Below are 12,974 nucleotides of genomic sequence, written 5' to 3' on the forward strand. Positions count from 1 at the left end.
AACGCTGAACACCCCCCCTCACTGTTTATCAGTCATTTGATTGGATGCTGCAGCTGAACAAACTGATCGCTGGAGTTTCAAACTAGAGCCCAGAGCTTCTTTTTAGGTTTCTGCTTGAAAATGACATACCCAAACTAAAATGGGTGTGTCTCTGCAACCACTAGAGCTTTTTGAATAATCGTGGAGTTAATAAACAAGTATAATGTTACATTTTGCTCAGATGTGTAAATATCAGCATTCGCAAGGTCTAAACTTCTCCCAAATCCTACCTCAAAGTTTTAACATAATTGTTGCATTGTTTTACTTTGATAAAGTGAAGCAGAACAAGTTTAGAGAGGATTTAGTACAGAAAAAAGTCAGGCGAGGGCTCACATTTGGAGAAGAAAAAATAAAAAAAATTCAGATTTTTTTTTTTTAAATTCCTAAAACAACCAATATTTTCCCTTTAAAATAAAACAGCTGTGGGAGTGGTCTCTGGACAAATGTCACTCATGTTCTTCCAGCTGTCTGTCAGTGTTCAAAAGTGACCTTGTGAGTCAATTATAGACCTTGACAAGGTTAAATGTGTGTTTCCTGATTAGCGGTCTGTTGTCATAAGACAGATCAGCATCACACAGCAGCTGAGCGGTCCATCAATGTAACCTCACCAATAACGATAAAGTTATTAGGCAAAATATCCCCAGAGAAACACGTTAACAGCCAGCAGCAGCAGGGCATTCACATCGCACATTCTCCTCCAGAGCGGCTCCTCCTGCAGGGAGTCCAGCTCGCAGTCTTCACCCGCTGGAGAAACCGGGACCGAGCCTGGACCGGCCAGACCGCAGAGCCTCAGGGCTCCTCTCAGCCAGCAGGACTGGGGCGGGCGCTCAGCGTCCGGGCTGGGGTCAGAGCTCACTGGGGGGTCAGAGGTCATCGGGGGACCCGTGAGGTCAATCCGAGGCTCCCGGCTGTGTCTGGACCACCAGGTCAGCCTGTACAGCTGCACAGGAAGAGGAAAGTGAGCTCAGGCATGCATGTGGTAGTCTGATTAAAAGACCTGGAACTATAATTCAACCAAAAAAAGGTGGCAATACTGCAAATTTCAAATTGGTGAAAAGGTTTTCTTGATTTGAGCTCTCAGGGCCACTGTACGTCTGCTTTTGCAGCGCTTTAACAAGCCTCGTAACAGACTTCCTGTTGTCCTTATTGTGTCTGTGCTACAGCTGGGCGTTGGTTTTGAATCGTCCAATGTGAATGTTGTGCTTATCGTGTAATACAACGGTGACGTTCAATACTCCATCTGATCTTTAGGAGCAGCAGACAGGCCGCTCTGAGGAGGCTGAATACTGCTGTCCATCAATGTAAGACTGGTCCTTACATGTTCTTTAGGTATTGGGGCGGTGGCCAAGCTGACTGCAGCAATGATGAGGCCGGTCAGAGCCAATAGGATGAGAGCAAAGTACAGGTAGTGGACATCAGCCAGGACGGCAGGCCGGCCATCAGGCTGACCGCAGGAGGGGGGTTCATAGGAGAACTCCAGGACCATGCGGATCAGTCCCACCACCAGTCCAGTCATCAGACCCCAGAATGCACCCTGAGAAACACACATTTCAAAAATACAACAATTGACAGTAAGCACCACTATAAGACAGAATCAAAAGATTCAACATTTTAAGGCCCTTTTCACTCCAGTAAGTGTGTGTGTGTGTGTGTGTGTGTGTGTGTGTGTGTGTGTGTGTGTGTGTGTGTGTGTGTGTGTGTGTGTAAGACCTACCTGCTCATTGGCACGTGGCCAGAAGACAGCCATTATGAATACAGCGGTGATGGGCGGAGCTAGAAAGCTTGTCACTGACTGGATGTAATCAAACAGACGTCCACTGTTGGCTGTTTGGATGACCGGAATCCACAACAGACTAACACACACCAAGACCAGGATGAACACCCTGGAAATACACAAAACAGTATGATGTCAGCGTTAAGTGAGGTCAAGTCCTGGCACTGGGAGACTGCCAGTCTCGTACAGACACACGGAAGGCGGAGGCTGAAACACCACCTGCGCCACACCACTACAGATAGCATCACATAGTCAAAAAGTCAGCTTTATTGTCAATTTCTCGACATAGACCTAACAGACAGAGGAACTGAAAACATCTTCCTCTCTTGTCCAACAAATAAAATGAACACCGATAATAACGTGTAAATAGATATTTTTTTTTAAAATTGAGACAACATATATATATTAAAACCACTTCAAAACCAATCCCTCCCGAGAGGGGGGCAGACTGAACGACTGATATATAAAAAGCTTAGCTTGTTTTATGGAAGAAAAGCCCAAAACTGCTGTATTCAAATGTATTGAACACCATAAGTAATATAGAAGGGAAATATATGGTTTAGTACATGAGAAGAAAAAAAAAGATTTTTAAAGGTGGACCTGAAACCTTTTCATATTTTTAATTGATAGAAATGTACAAAGTGACACTGTGTATATATCAAATGTATATACACATTCTTCGAGTCCCCACTAGGGCAGAACACAGAACACCCAGCCATGGTGGCTTAGACTCCATTAACAGGTTTATAGACGGTAAAGGAAAGCAGAAAAAAAACGGCCGAAACTAAACCAAAAGGTATCCCTGAGCTGGACATTGTGTTGTTTAGGAACCTATAAGCACAACCACCGTTTTTTTTTTTACTGGTTCTTAATATTTGGTGTTAGCTTTGAACCGAGGCTCGGTTCCAGACCCTTTCTGTGAATGAGAACAAAGTAGCACCAGCATTTGCTTCAGATTGGGAACGCTGGGGTTTGCAACCGGAGAGCACAGAGACAAAGAGGGTTCTCTTGCATTGGTTTTCTACTCAGTTTGAAATCAAGTCCGTCTGAATGACATATTCCAATCCCAGTTTTGCATCAAGGGGCATGTTTTACAAGCAGTTGGTCTTTGCAGACCTACCTTCCAACTATCATGAGCTCCCTCTCGGAGGCCCTGGGCCGGGCTCTGTGGTAGAGGTCCAGTGTGAACAGAGTGGAGCTGCTGTTAAAGATGGAGGTCAGAGATGACATCAGAGCAGCTAGCATCACTGCTAGCATCAGACCACGCAGACCTGAACGGAGAGAAGGATCAGCCAGGTGGACCCGTCATGGTGAGCTATCAGCAGCCGCTGAACCATTATCACGTTTCAGGACTTCCATCAGAAATGTGTGTGTCGCACCCTCACAGTTATTGTTGTCATTATTGTTTTTACTGTAATAAATTGACCCTCAAAATTACTCACTGGAGACTTGTTATTCCAAGTGTCCAAGACTGTGCATGATGAAATGAAATGAAAAGTGAAGGAAAATGAAATGAAAAGTACTTTATTAATCTCCAAGGAGAATTTTTTTTGTCATACTAGCAGCATCCCAATGCCATAAGCTAAGCTAAACACACAGATGATAAAATAAAATGATGTCTTCCCATGATGTCACATGACCTATGGCTATAAAGGTACGAGGTGCATAAACATGGAGAGAGGGAGGTTCTCCACAAGCACATAAGCCAAGCTCTCTCTGTGTGTGTGTGTGTGTGTGTGTGTGTGTGTGTGTGTGTGTGTGTGTGTGTGTGTGTGTGTGTGTGTGTGTGTGTGTGTGTGTGTATGTGTGTGTGACTCACCCACAGGCATTAGCTCCACCACTAGTTTAGGGTAGGCAATGTTGGAGCAGCCAACTGAAGCTCCACACACACTCTGACACACTGCTGGATCCACACAACCAACCTCATCTACACACACAGAGAGAGAGAGAGAGAAAGAGAGAGAGAGTTAGTTACACTTATTGTTCCAGATTCTTAAAGTTTCACAACACAGCTCTCCACCTTTTGGTTTGCCTCATCATTTATTAAAAGATCATACCAGCTATGTTTGCATGTTTTCATTGCACATGTACTTTACTTAAAACATGTTGTAGTAATGTAGATTTTGCAATCTCAAACAGAACAACTCTTAAGGCACTAATGACCTAATCTAAATGAAGCATGTGCTTAAACAAACAGAAGTGTTTGACTTGACAGTCCTACAGACACAGACTGACCTGGAAACAGGGACCGGCTGATCATGCCTGGCATGACAATGAAGAACATGGGCAGCAGTTTGAGATAGCCTCCCAACACACTGCCGCCTTTGGCATGAGACAAAGACTTGGCTGACAGAGACCTCTGGACTATGACCTGCACACACAAACACACATTTGTCTTCCTCTACGCGAGAGGACCCTGGTTGACTCAATACCTAACCCCCATACCCTTAGACCACCTCTCTTTTAACCCTGTTAAACTTGTATTTTATCTAATGATCAGCAGGGTATAGAGTCTTAAACCCAATGTACAGCTTTATACTGATAGGAAACAAGTTGTGCACACACATTTAAATGACAACTGATGCTATGTTAGTGCAGGTAAAGTCACCTGATCCGTGCACCAGACCCATGTTGCCAGTATGGTGAGCCCGAACACCAGACCAGGCCAGGGCAGGTCCCCGGACACGGGGTCCCTGAACAGGCGGAAGGCATCACTGCGAGGGAGGTGGCAGGTGGTGTTGGCGACGGTCACCGAGGGAACCGCCAACATGTAACTGCCCACAAGGCCCTCATACCAGCCCACTTTGGAGAACGCTGGGAAATGTACAAACACACACACTTCACGTTAGAAGTGATTAATATAGTCATGAGTTTGCTCCTGAAACACTTCCCAGGATGAATGTGGATGTTACACCTGCACAGGAAGAGACAACTGGAAGGAACATAATGCTTCAGCATTGTTTGAGTAGACTTCTGTCTCCAGCCTCTATTCACCGTATACTTATATCTGTGTGTGTGTGTGTGTGTGTGTGTGTGTGTGTGTGTGTGTGTGTGTGTGTGTGTGTGTGTGTGTGTATGTGTGTGTGTATGTGTGTGTGTGTGCGTGTGTGCGCGTGTGTACCTTACCTATGAACATGAGAGCAAAGGCTCCACCAACCATGATCACAGTCTGGAAAGCATCAGTGTAGATCACTGCTGCCAAACCACCTACACACACAGACATACACACGCACGCACACACACACACACACACACACACACACACACACACACACACACACACACACACACACACACACACACACACACAATAAGTGGCTATAAAGACAACAAGAAAAGTACATTTGCTCCTGATTCAAGCTTAACAAGACTTGCCAAGCCGACTCACTAATTAATTTAGTTCACAATAATGTATAAGAGGGCAAAGTGTGTGCGAGTAAGTGTGCGTGTGTGTTTACCTGCCACAGTGTAAGCAGCAGTGACCAGCAGTAGGACGCCTGTGGACAGATAGAGATCCCAGCCCAACGACACCTGGATAAACATGGCCCCCGAAAATATATCTGTCTGGGTAACACACACGCATGCACGCACGCACGCGCACACCACGCACACACACACACAAACACACACACACACACACACACACACACACTCATTTTTCTACTGTGTCTTTGACTGCACAGATCACAGAGGAAAAAAACTTTCACTTCAACCAACAAATATTTATAACTGACAGTCGCTTGTTTATCGCTGATGCTGTTTGGGGTGTGTGTGCGATGCGTGTGTGTGTATACGTGTGTGTGTGTCTCTCACTGATATTTTGGTGAAGATGTAGAGGATGAGTGACAGGACAGACATGTACATGCGTATCCTCTGGCCTCCAAAGCGCTTGGCCAGGTACTCAGGCATGGTCACCACCCCAGCAGAGATGTAGACAGGGATAAAGATCCAGCCCAGAGCCACCAGGACCCAGGCTGCCTGCAGGAACACACAGACACACACACACAGTTGTTGGTAAAAAAATTGCCTAGAAGTCACCAAGAGACGTGTGACCACTCTGAAGTTTGAAAGACAGCTGTTGGCCTCACCAGTCACATCTGTACAGGAGAGTGGCAAAGATACACACAAGTCCATGCAGCACTATTAAAAAGGAGAAGTGCTGCCTCAAGCTCGTGTTGCAGTTTACATCACATCGGTCCAACAAGTCAACATTTCATCGTCTTATCGTATTAGATATTTGTGTGACATTTTCACTACCAGCATTTGAATCTTCAGCAATTGTCGTTAACATGTTTCATGAGGTCACATTATCCTTGACCTTTGACCACCAAATTATAATCCGTTCATCCTTCAGTCCGTTTTGCCAAATCGGAAGAAATTCTTGCCTGTGTTCCCACGAACTCTACGGAATGTCGAGGCATTAAAAAACCGACATATGAGAAGAGTAACACTTTACAAAGCTGTCTTGTAAAGTGTTACCTGCAGATGCCCCAGTGAGCCCTTCTGACAGAAGGTCCTGATGAGAAACAAACTCTGCACATCATCGTAGAGGTTGGAGGTTGAGCCCAAGAATACAGCCAAAGCCAGTGTTGTTTTGGAAGGGTTCCAAAACAACCATTTCTGTCAAATCTATAGAGCCGCATGTACAGCTAGTAGAGAACTATTCACACAGACTGAAAGCTGCAACTGCTGTCAAAGCTGCATCCACTACATATTGACTATGTATATTGTGTTTACAGTATGAACCATATGGTAGTAGATGAAGAAAAAGAAGAGGTAGACGAGTGATCGCCCTATTTTTCATAAACAATGTTCCTTACGTTCCATTCAAAACCCCCAACAGCAATTCCTCCTGCTGCTCCCGTTCCTGCAAGACCAATGAACAAGCCGCTGCCAACATTACTGGACATCAGAGAGGCTCCAATCTGGAAACACATTCACAACAAAAGCTTTTATCTGTTCAATTCAATTCAGTTTATTTTGTATAGCCCAAAATCACAAATACAAGATTTGCCTCGGAGGGCTTTACAATTTGTACACATAACATCCTGTCCCAGAACCTCACATCGGATCAGGAAAAACTCCCCAAATGAAGATAGTAAAACCCCTTTAACAGGGAAAAAAGTGAAGAACCCTTCAAGAGAGCAACAGAGGAAGATCCCTCTACCCGGATGGACATAAGCAATAGATGTCATGAGACCAGAATGAAATAACATAACATGGTTACAGCACATTACATGAATATGACAGAAATGATTTATATAATGAGTAGTAGGCATGGACCATGATCCAAGTAACCACAATCCATGTCAGCAGAAGGATCCGTGGCAGTGGGCAGGACCAGCTCCAAACAGCCACGATCCATGGTTGTTATACAGGAAGTGGAGTTCATACAGAACTTTAGATTACAGCCTTTGTATTATGGTGTCATTGTTTAGAACGTTACTGCGCTTTATACCCAGAACAATATGTAAGGTAAAAGGACCAGGATCTTATTAAGGCTGCCACGCCTCATCTCTTAGAACCAGGGTTCAATCTAACGAGCATCTATGGAACCCTGTCTGCATCTATAGAACCCTGTCTGCGTCTATAGAACCCTGTCTGCATCTATAGAACCCTGTCTGCATCTAAGGAACCCTGTCTGCATCTATAGAACCCTGTCGGCGTCTATGGAACCCTGTCTGCGTCTAAGGAACCCTGTCTGCATCTATAGAACCCTGTCTGCATCTAAGGAACCCTGTCTGCATCTATAGAACCCTGTCTGCGTCTAAGGAACCCTGTCTGCATCTATAGAACCCTGTCTGCATCTAAGGAACCCTGTCTGCATCTAAGGAACCCTGCCTGCTCCTGAACACAGACGTTCTCCTTTGGATCGTCCTTTTCTCTCAACACTGTGGACAGTATTACATCAACGACTGAGACTCCTGGGCCCACTAGTGGTCAGACATACAGGCCGGACTGGATATTATTATTCACCAACTCTTAGTACATGCTGCTGAGACTGAACACGACTCCTGAACACGCTGAAGATGAGGTTATCAACTTCATTTGTCAAAGGGACCGAATTTTTCCAAGCAGTCAAAGAGGCTGCGAGACTTTGAAATATCTGTATTCACAATAATATAAACATAAAAATACATAAAATCAGTCAGAATTCTGCTACTCACAGGCCACCAGGTCATTGAACGGCCAGCCAGGAAGTAGCCTCTCACAGTGCTGCGGTTGGCTCGCACTGATGACTGTAGAGGAGGAAGAGGTAATATCACACATTTACAACCAATGAGCTCGATGTGTTCCCAGAATTGCTGTACTCAAAATAATGGAGAAAACACATACTGACTCATTAAAGAACAATCACATTCCAAGAAGCCAGGGTTATGAAGGAAATATCCAACACCCATGTCTAGAAACAGAATATACAGAAACGTGCTATCTGGAAAAGGACTTGAAGCACTGTCAAAAAGACATTTTTTCCACCAAGCGGCGCTAATGATGCATTTGACACAGGGCAAACAGAGCGCTGAAATTTCCCAACCCTGGCAAAAAAAATTGCATTACGCTGAGTTGCGTCAGCCAATCAGCGTTGAGAAGCTCCGCCCGTCATCACCGCAGTCCTGACGTTGCTGAATCAAACTGCTGCCGGTCTGCCTGAAATAACGCTGATTGCGATGACGCTGATAATGCAGACATAGAGGGTTATTTATTCCATGGGCGATATCTTAAATGATAGCTCTTTGCACGATAAGCTATGGAGATAAGCCACCAAAATCGTCTGGGTTCATAATATTGTCCGTAGTCCCACCCACAATAGAATCTGAATGACGGCCGCTACTTCAGGCGGACCAGCAGCAGTTTGATTCGGCAATGGCGGGACGGTGGTGATGACGGGCGGAGCTTCTCAACACTGATTGGCTGATGCAACTCAGCGGCATGCGATTTTTTTTGCCAGTTGGGAAATTTCAACTTACGTGAATTCGCGCCGCCTCAAACACTCTGTTTCCCCCGCGTCCAATGCGCTATTTGCTTTGCCTCAACCACGTCATTCACGCCGCCTGGCGGGGAAAAAAACACCTTTTTGCAACCCATGGTCTCTGTGCATTGACTTTGCATATAATCTGGTTGCCTGAGCTGCTCAAAATGACTGAGCTAACAATGCTAATGGGGCTAACAGTGCAAACATGTGCAAACAGTGCTTACAGAGTGACGCCATTGGTTGGGACGACGTTGTCAGCTGTCACTGCAGTGCAGAGTGGCAATCTGTAGCTAGCCATTGCGGCACACATGCACTAGCGTGCACTCGCCAGCGGACCAGCAATGTAAACAAGGAGAAGCTCTGATTACATCACACACTGTTGGATCTCTACTATGTATATATATATATATATATATATATATATATATATATATATATATATATATATATATATATATATATATATATATTTTTTGATGATATATTCATGATCAGAATTTTTTTTTGCACTTTTAAGTGCACACTATCATGAACAAAATTCATGATAGTGTAGGTGCAAGTGTTCCATGAGTTGAGCCACTTCCAGGTCTTACCCAGATTCCAACCACCATGACAAGGATGAAGTAGACGACCACCACAGCAATGTCAGCAGCATCCACACTGACACCGGTGCTGGGAGGGACTGCAGTCGTGAAGTCTGAGGAGCCGCTGCCTGCAGCTGCACACACACATCAAAGCACACCGCTGAGATATAAGTACAATACCAAGTACAAGTAACTGTAAAGCAAACAAGGCTGTGGTTCTCACACTGTGGGGCGTGACCCTCTCGTGGAGCGTGAGGTATTACAGGTGGGGTGCAGGGGAAGATACAGATTCTTTATATATATATATTTATTTTTTTAAGAATTCTTTATTAATCCCACAGTAAGGGGATTAATTTTCTGCATTTTACCCAACTTTAGTAATTAAAGAGCTTTGTGCTGCTATGAAGCACTAGGGTTATTTGCATTGTTTTTATAAAGTGATTGCACATGTTATTGTTTTTTGTCAGATTGAGCAATCTGGTTTACTTGAAAGGATTTAAATTTAAATTAAAAAAGCACGGATGAAGGAGTCTCAAAAAGTTGGACCATTTTGTTGCAATGTTGTTGGGGCCCGAACATTTTTCTTCCTCCAAAGTGGGGCGAGACAGAAAAAGTTTGAGAACCACTGAGTTGGAGAAAGAAGGAATGTCAGCTGGAACAGCATTGGGGTTGAATTCCCAGTAAACAGGTGTCAATGAGTTTTGACTTTTTTTACTGACTCAGGTTTCTACGGTCACTCAGTAAAGGGTTTTTGAGTCACCGAGTCAGTCACCCAGCAGTATCAACCGTGATCAGCTGACCAACACACGCCGCAGCGTTGCACAACTTATACCAACCAAATAACTCTTAACACTAATTACAGTGTGTTGGATTGCATGATTGATCAGTAATACACTTACAAAATGGAAGAAATTCAAATGAAAAATGGATTAATGACTGTGACGTGGAATCTGTGAGTATTTTGTGCAGCCTGAGTCAAACCTTCAGCTCAGGGCCGGTAGAGTCTGTACTGCTGAAACAGCAGATCTAGTAGTAGCAGGGAGGAGGTCATCAGTGAACTAGTTATGGGATATTGGAGATGGAGATTCAATCTTTTTAAACCATTCAACTATGACTCGTATCACAAGTCAGAGCTCTGATGAAATGCAAAAGAAACTGTCCGAAAGTACACAAAATTCTAGATGAATTGCATTTCTCTATCCCTAATCATGGAAGCGTAATAGGATCTTCGACTTTGATTTGTATGATTTGGGATCATCCTCCACGTTCTCCATGGCTGTTGTTGGGTTTTGTAGAATTGATTCCTCCGTGGTGAGGGTAGCCAACGACCAGGTCATGTCTGTGCGCTGCGGCACATTAAATAGCCTGGAGTTTTTTTCCAGCGTGAGAAATACGATGTGTGGCGGGAGGGCGTGATTTAAGACCGAAATGCGTGACAGTCACGCTCAATGCGTGACACTTGAGAGCCCTGCACATGTACTGCATCTTACTTATTTACTTACTTGTTTTTTATCCAAATTTTAGACTTTCACTTGTACAGTTAAATGTTTCTTGTTGTTGCTGCCGTTGTTGTTGTTGTGTTTTATGATGCACCTTCCGCCAGGACAAATTCCTCATTTCTAATAACTTACGTGGCAATAAAACGTTTCTGATTCTGATTGGTCAGTCTGGGAAGTGAAGAGGTCATTTACACACAGATGGGGGTTTAGTGTCTACAGGAGGGCATTTGGTTTAAGGAACAAAGGGAATGGCTAGACCACCTGTGGTCTGGGCAACTTCCTCCTGTTCTTATCAGGACAGAAGGGGGATTCTATTTGCATTTGAACTTCTGCAGAAGTGGGGAGACTTTACATGCCTGGGGTTTCTGGAGGATGACTGTCGCTCAGAATGGAGAATTCCTGTTGCACTGTAACCTGCAGAACTGAGTAACAAATTCCTTATAGGTCAAATATGTTGTTAGCAAACACAGGAGGGCGGAGTGAGGACTTCAGGTACTGGAAAACAGGAATGTTATGGAGGCATGTTCAAAACCTACGCCAAAGAGAGACTGTGTGAGGACCACGGCGTGTTGTGTGTGATTTATGAGCTGATAAAGTGGTGGGTGATCGATTTGCCTGGCATCGATTGATTTAGTTGCAGCAACACGGCGGTGGACAGCTCCTACTGCGTCTTAGGAAGCTTCTTTGGCGAGATCTTAAGAAGGCAGTTAAGAACGCATCTGGGAAACACTCGTATCTTAGCGCTCCTTCTTAGCCGAACCTTCTTTCCAGCCTTATTAAGTCCTTAAGAACGATCGAATTTGGGAAACGCGGCCCTTAACAGTAAACAGAAAATAAAATTTCAACCAAATGGTTCTGGTCGATGTGGCCTGCTGAGAGTGTGTGGAGAGGGCTATTCCAGTTGCAGCTCCACACAGAGATCACAGATCACAATCAGTTTTTGTGGCTGAAGAGAACTGACATGACCTTACCTTCTTCCTTATTATACCCCAGATAGCTGAAGATTGGTTTCGCCCAGGCTGAAGGTGAAATGATTATGCAGGTGTTGAAAAGCTCAGACAGACTGCAATGTTTATTCCTGTCAAGAGTTATTGAATCAGCTGTTTTAACACACATCTGTCTCATGTACAGTCTGTGTCTGTGACACAGGTTCTGCAGAGCTGTCTGTAAGGTTTGCTCAGGACCTGCCATCAAACTGAAGCTTGCTGTTGTGTTGTTTACGGAGGCTGAGAGCATGAATGTGAGTAAAGAAGGTCAGACCTGTGGTGAGACTGGCAGACATGTTGATTCTGATCCTCCAGATAGTGTTAAAGACGCTCAGTCCTCCAGCGATCGTCCTGTTTGAGTTCCTCTGACTCTGTAACCGAGATAGTCGATCCTGCTGGTTAACCTGACAGAGGCTTTAGAATCAGTGCAGTCATCCTGGAGCTTAATTATTAATCAGTCTGTTATGGAGACAGGGAAGTGTCTCTGGTTAGCTATAATTGGCAAACCCTGACATACATATTGGAGTAAGAGTCAGCCCTTTATGCTCCTTTATGACCCAATTTACCAACATTTAGATTTGACCAGAGAGAGTATCAGTAAACTAAACATGCTTATTATATGTGTGTGTGTGTGTGTGTGTGTGTGTGTGTGTGTGTGTGTGTGTGTGTGTGTGTGTGTGTGTCGGATGGTGATGTATTTGACTAACACTGCTAGACTTGCAGTGAATGGTATCTGTGAGGGAGAAGCATATCAGATCAATACTCTGAATGTAACGTTACAGAATGCTGGAGAAGAAATACTTTTATTCAACTATGAGGCTACTTTTTTTTTAACCTAATTATGAAAAAGAATCCAGGAACAATAACTCATCAATCATTATCATCACCTCAATTTATTATGGAGCGATGATACTTTATTTTTTTATTTCAATTAGATTTGTAGATTGTTTTTCTTCTTTTCTGTTAACTTTTCACACGTACGCTGGTATGGTATGAGACGTCACGTTTTGTATGTTCATGTATTTGGTAAAGAAGGAACAGCCCACCCTCCAGCACACTAGATGTCGGTATGCGCCTTTCTGGTTGCAAACTATAGTTAAACCAAAAGAAGAAGAAGAA

The 12,974-nt window shown here is 44.1% G+C and overlaps 1 protein-coding gene across 1 annotated transcript; it reads right to left on the reverse strand.

Annotated features, from left to right (window-relative positions):
* Window positions 1–664: 664 nt before the first annotated feature.
* On the reverse strand, window positions 665–12,166 carry slc5a9 (solute carrier family 5 member 9). Its single transcript, XM_068593220.1, has 14 exons — window positions 12,130–12,166; window positions 9,380–9,504; window positions 7,981–8,052; window positions 6,634–6,738; window positions 5,627–5,791; window positions 5,272–5,377; window positions 4,940–5,020; window positions 4,422–4,627; window positions 4,049–4,184; window positions 3,633–3,740; window positions 2,934–3,084; window positions 1,754–1,922; window positions 1,358–1,573; window positions 665–979 (listed from the first exon to the last, which is right to left on the reverse strand). The coding sequence occupies exons 1-14, from the start codon at window positions 12,149–12,151 to the stop codon at window positions 665–667; spliced, it is 1,977 nt and encodes a 658-aa protein (XP_068449321.1). The 5' UTR covers window positions 12,152–12,166.
* Between the last annotated feature and the right edge of the window lie 808 nt (window positions 12,167–12,974).

The sequence above is a fragment of the Clinocottus analis genome, unplaced genomic scaffold (genome assembly GCF_023055335.1).
Source record: "Clinocottus analis isolate CAN_PGR_092001 unplaced genomic scaffold, fCliAna1.0.p SCAF_29, whole genome shotgun sequence".
Taxonomy (NCBI): Eukaryota; Metazoa; Chordata; class Actinopteri; order Perciformes; family Cottidae; genus Clinocottus; species Clinocottus analis.

Bases quoted from the DNA above. Each gene is read 5' to 3' on its own strand.
- slc5a9 (XM_068593220.1), bottom strand. From the start codon at position 12,151: ATGTCTGCCAGTCTCACCACAG. The intron at 5,021-5,271 runs GTAAACACACAC...CTGTGTGTGTAG, and splicing joins TGCTGCTTACACTGTGGCAG to GTGGTTTGGCAGCAGTGATC. The intron at 1,574-1,753 runs GTAGGTCTTACA...TGTGTTTCTCAG, and splicing joins GGCCACGTGCCAATGAGCAG to GGTGCATTCTGGGGTCTGAT.